Source organism: Jatropha curcas, chromosome 1 (genome assembly GCF_041381405.1).
Source record: "Jatropha curcas cultivar XTBG-Jc1 chromosome 1, XTBG_Jcur_1.0, whole genome shotgun sequence".
NCBI classification, from domain to species: domain Eukaryota; kingdom Viridiplantae; phylum Streptophyta; class Magnoliopsida; order Malpighiales; family Euphorbiaceae; genus Jatropha; species Jatropha curcas.
In genome coordinates this window covers 9,461,183-9,466,588 of record NC_143151.1, presented here as the reverse complement: position 1 = coordinate 9,466,588, position 5,406 = coordinate 9,461,183, and the positions used below count along the sequence as shown (strand labels likewise).

Sequence of the window (5,406 nt, the reverse complement as noted above, 5' to 3'; positions counted from 1 at the left end):
AAACCCCTAACTTATAATTATCTTTCCTCATAGGGTTAAACTATAAAATATCATAAGATTTGCGACTTGTTATAATATCATTCTAATTTAACCTTTGTATCCAGAGCACCCTAGTTTAGAAGATTAGATATATTGGCACCCTAAATTCAAATTTAATCTAAGAATTTGAATATAATATTAGAGAGTGGACCCACAACATAACCTTGGGTTAATCTAACGAAGGACATGAAACACACAGTTTTAGTAAACAAATCACCACAACCACCTTCTCTCTCCCAAACAGAAATAACCTTATTATTCTTCCTCTCCCTGCTTCATTACACACAGATAACCATTAGCCATTCTTCACCTAGATTATTTCATTTGAGTAGGGGTGGCCATTTCCCGATGGGAACCGGAACCGGTGGTCTATGGTCTGGTTCTGGTTCTACCATTTTTGGAACCGTAAATCGGTGGTTCCAAGAACCGGCCAGAACCATCCGGAACTGGCAGTTTTTCCAACTAGTTAGAATTGACGAATCGGTGGTTCCAACTAAAATCTGAATTTTATTTCAAACGGCTAGAATTGGAAGTTTCGGTGATTCGAACCAGCGGTTCCAATAGCTTTTTTTATTTTTCTAAATAATTTTGTGAAATTCCTAAATTAAGTCTCTTAACAACTATAAATAGCAATATAAAGCTAGTTTTAAGGGTATTTGTGGAAAATTATTTTTTAGGTTTATTATAAATACCCATTTCCATTTATAATCCCCTCGCATAAAATTATCTCTACTCTATATTATTCTCTACTCTACAATCTCTCCAATTTTCATTTATAAATTATCGTCCAAAATAATTTCTCCAAAGTCCAATCTCCAATAAGTTCAAGTTTTTTTTTTAAAAAAGAATATATTATTCTCTACTCTACAATCTCTCCAATTTTCATTTATAAATTATCGTCCAAAATAATTTCTCCAAAGTCCAATCTCCAATAAGTTCAAGCTTTTTTCAAAAAAAGAAATAAATTAAGTTCAAGCATTTTTTATTTTTTCTTAAAAGTTTTTTTTAGAAATTATTTCACAAATTTTTAAATTTCAAATTTTCAAAAAAAATGTTCCCTAATTTTTTATTTTATAATTACTCAATTCGCCGAAAAATCGATCGGAGAACTGGCAGGAACCGTTGGTCTTGGAATCGTTGAGGAACCAGAATCAAAACTATAATCGTTTAATTTCAAACCGTAACCAAAACCGTCAATTTTCAGTTTGATTTCAGTTCTAAAATTTTTGAAACCGGAACTGTGGCCACCCTTGTTCAAAGTTCTTCCTCAATTGGATGTTGAATAGTTTAGTTAAACGGTTTATTTTGGCCGACGGTGTGTTTTACTGTTAAGTTAGTTGTTTGGTTAAATGAGTTGCAAGCCTTAGATTAAGTTCACTAAAATTATGTTGTGGTCCATTTTATAATATTTTATTAAAAAATTTGAGACTGAATTGTCAATATACTTAAGTTTACAAATTAAATATATATGGTATCAAAGTTAAAATAAAGTGATTTTGCAGTAAATGTCAAAATTTAGAGTGTCTCTCGTACTTTCTTAGTGCACATTTCTCTTCCCAAAGGCGTGTCTGTATATATATTATTAATTTGAGGGTAAATATTTATTTATAACGGACCAAGGGATTATAAATTCTGGCAATAGATAGATAAGTATCTTGCCCACCCAAAAAACAAGTTGAGCTATTTTAAGCTTTGTTACAACCGACCAATATGTGGGACACCCTAAATTTCAAAAGAAGATTTTTGGACCTACGAGAAGAAAATGTCAAGAAGGGGATAATTTCAAACCAATTATATATCATATATAAATATTAAACCCTAACTTTAATTAGTTTAGCAAACTTTCCATGGAAAGCCATAAAGCAGCTTACGGTGTGACTAACTGTATGCCTCTCTCTCTATATATATCCTAAAATAAATAATATAAAAACAAGTGAATATGCTTCTCAAAGTTTTATTAAATTAATTTTTCAAAGATTATAAGTTGTGACTCAGTTGATAATACAGGCTCGTCGTATGAAAAAGTCATATGAAAAGAATTCTCGAGTTTGATATCCATACTGAACACAAACTTCTTAATTTGCTATAATAAATTAAGTAAAAACATACAAAAAATTAATTTAAATAGAAGTTTAACTAAATAAAAAAAAAAAAGGTGAATCTAGCCGACATATTGGTACGAAGACACGTGTACAACGCACTCATCTGTAGCAGTAAGCTATCTCAGAATATTTCAGAACGTGTTTTATGCTTTTATTATTATTATAATTATGAACAGCATGTCTTAATCACGCACAGCCACCACAGCCGAAAGTTTTAACGTTAATCCACAACTAAACGACACAATAAATCCTCTTCTTATTCTGGTCAAACTCAAACCTCAATTCCATATAAAAACCCAGAACAAGCCCGCATTCAAACTCACCCCCAAAATATCTCAGAAACAACAATAAAAGAAAAGGTTCAGTTTTACGATGATCGGGAATTCCTCGTCCTGGTCTCGGCTTGAAGACAAGCTCTTCGAGCGAGCACTTGTCATCTTTCCCGAGGAATCCCCAAACCGATGGCAAAAGATTGCCGCCCAAGTTCCGGGAAGAACATGGGTTGAAGTGAAGAAACATTACGAGGATTTGGTTCATGATGTCGGAGAAATTGACTCAGGGCGAGTTCAGTTGCCGAGTTATGAGGATGAGTGGGGGATGGACTCAGCAGGTGGTTGGGGTTCTGTTACTGAGTCTGGGACGAGTCAAGTATGGTTTGGGTCTAAAGGGAAGGAGAAGGAGACATCAGAGAGAAGGAAAGGAGTCCCTTGGACAGAAGAAGAGCACAGGTGACAATTTTAATCAATTATAAATATTTTGTTTTATCTTCTTTTTTAATTTTTTTTTGGTCCTAAGATTAATAATCATTTCAATCTAAATTAATAAAAATAATTAATTAGATTAACAGTGTCATAAAAAAGGTGACCCTATTTCTCTAGAGTGTGATCTCATGCCCTGGAGATTACAAATGAAGTAAAATAAAATAATATATTTTTGAGCAAATACGATAGATTCCAATGAAAGGATTCTTGCCTCATTAAACATAAATTAATATTTTTCTTGTAACATAATAAAAATAAAAATAAAAATAAAATAATTTTCTATATATTTCTAGCTAAAGAGTATCCATCCCCGCCGCCAGATAAGTAGTTGCCGTTGGCATTAAGCTGGCGGCTACATGTATTATATAATATTATCTTTTAACATCAGCAATATTTGAATTAAGCATAAGCTCTAAACAAACAGAGTTTAAATTTCGGTCTTTCAAACTTGAATCGGATTTAAATTGAAATTGAGTTCAAATATACTTTTCACTGAGTTTAACGAGTCAAGTTTAAGACTTTAAATAGGTATTTTTTTTTTAATTATAAATTTTAAACAAGCTGATTTCAATTTAAATTTTCAAATCAAATTTAAATTTGAGTATAACTTTAACGAGCGAGTACTGGAGTTTAACGAAGGTACGTTACAGTCTTATACAGTGGTTGTAATATATATAATTTTGGTCTCAGGTTGTTTCTGATTGGATTGCAAAAATATGGGAAGGGAGATTGGAGAAGCATTTCAAGAAATGCTGTAGTATCAAGAACGCCAACCCAAGTGGCAAGCCATGCCCAGAAATATTTTCTTCGATTGAACTCGGTTAAGAAAGATAAGAAGAGGCCTAGCATTCATGATATTACCACTAGTGCCACTGCCACAAGCTCATTGGGCCAAGCAAATAATCCAAATTGGACTCATGATTTAATGGACCCAAACACCTTCAATGATCCAGAAAGCCCATCTGCTTATAATGGTTTTGGGTTTCCAATGTAATTAAAGTCTTAAAAAGTCCCAAAAAAAAAAAAAAAAAAAAAGAGAGTAAAGAGTTCTGAAAAAGTTAGAGCATTAAGTCTAAATAAGATGTAATAGAATATGTAAACAAATGTATGTTATCCACTAAAATGTTTTATTTAAAAAAAAAAAAATCATTTTCAAGAGGGCTGGTATATCTACAGATTTCTCCTTTTAGTTTTCTGTTTCAAAATTTTGATGCTCACTTATATTTAGAGTTATTTCCATAGCATGCATTGCATGTTATCATTACTTATTTATTATTATTTCTATATAATATTAATTATTGATTGTAATTGTCATAGTGAGTGACTGATTATTAAAAAAGTAGCCAAAAATATCTTATACCTGGATGGTTTATTTTGTTAAATTCGAACTCATAGATTCTCTGTATGTTTTTTGGATTGAACACTCATCTTCTTAAATGAACAAACATGATGTACCATTTAATTTATCTTTCTTTTTTCATTTTCTTTCGGAAAATTTATTATTACGTCTCTATATATATATCAAAATATAATTATTTTATCTCCGTCTTCTAGAAATATTTTTTTGAAGTCTATTTTTCAGTCCGTCGTAACATTTAGTCCTTTCGTCCAATTTTAGCCAATTTAGCTCGATAAAAAAGGATAAAAATATATACCCTTCTCTCACATTTTCATTTTATTTTATGTCAAACCATCTCTTTTTTATTATTTCCATCGCCAAACACTATCATTAGATTTCATTACATCAACATTGATAAAAAAAATTAAAAAGATATTCGATATCGAAATCAAAATTCAATGAAATATTCAATTAAAGATACAAGATCCAATCAAAATAAAAAAAAAAGTAAAATAATATCAAAATAAAACAAAAGCAAATCAAGAAATAAAAGAAATCTTACGATTTCAACAACTCAAGAAAAAAGAAAACTCCGGTAAGTTGTGTCTAAACACTCAAATCCTAAATAAACTAATTATTACATGTTGTTTTAGAAAATTTTTGTTTTCAATTCTATAATTAGAACTCAAACCCATAAATGATAAAGCTCAAATCTTTAGACAAACATAAATTTACTACCTAAGAGTTGAAATATACGTTGAATACAGTTCCTTTATCATCTTCCTTCGACGATGAACCTCAATTTTCTAATTCCTTCATTGAAGCCACCAGCAAACGCCTCAATTGTGGACTGGAAGCGAGAACAACTATCTTCAAGTCTGGTAATTTAAGGATTTGTGTGGTTAAGTAAGGACACGCCGCCATATAGGGAGCCTGTGGCCATTGGGTCTGTCGTAATGTTGATGATCTGGGATGAGGGAAGCAGAGCGGTATCGCCACGATAGAATACGATAATATAAAAGGTATTTTTGGTGTAATTTTAAATTCTCTCTTTTGAGTTTTGAGGCTTCTTCTTGTTCTATTGATTTAACGATCAAAAATATTAAAATCTAACAGAATAACTAAATGTTATGATGCACTAAAAATATAAAGATTGTAAAAAGTA

General features: G+C 31.1%; 1 protein-coding gene across 1 annotated transcript; it reads left to right on the top strand.

Moving 5' to 3' along the window:
* The first annotated feature begins 2,412 nt into the window (after positions 1 to 2,412).
* LOC105632398 (transcription factor SRM1) lies at positions 2,413 to 4,071 on the top strand. Its single transcript, XM_012214772.4, has 2 exons — positions 2,413 to 2,869; positions 3,593 to 4,071. The coding sequence occupies exons 1-2, from the start codon at positions 2,514 to 2,516 to the stop codon at positions 3,894 to 3,896; spliced, it is 660 nt and encodes a 219-aa protein (XP_012070162.1). The 5' UTR covers positions 2,413 to 2,513; the 3' UTR covers positions 3,897 to 4,071.
* The last annotated feature ends 1,335 nt before the right edge of the window (positions 4,072 to 5,406 follow it).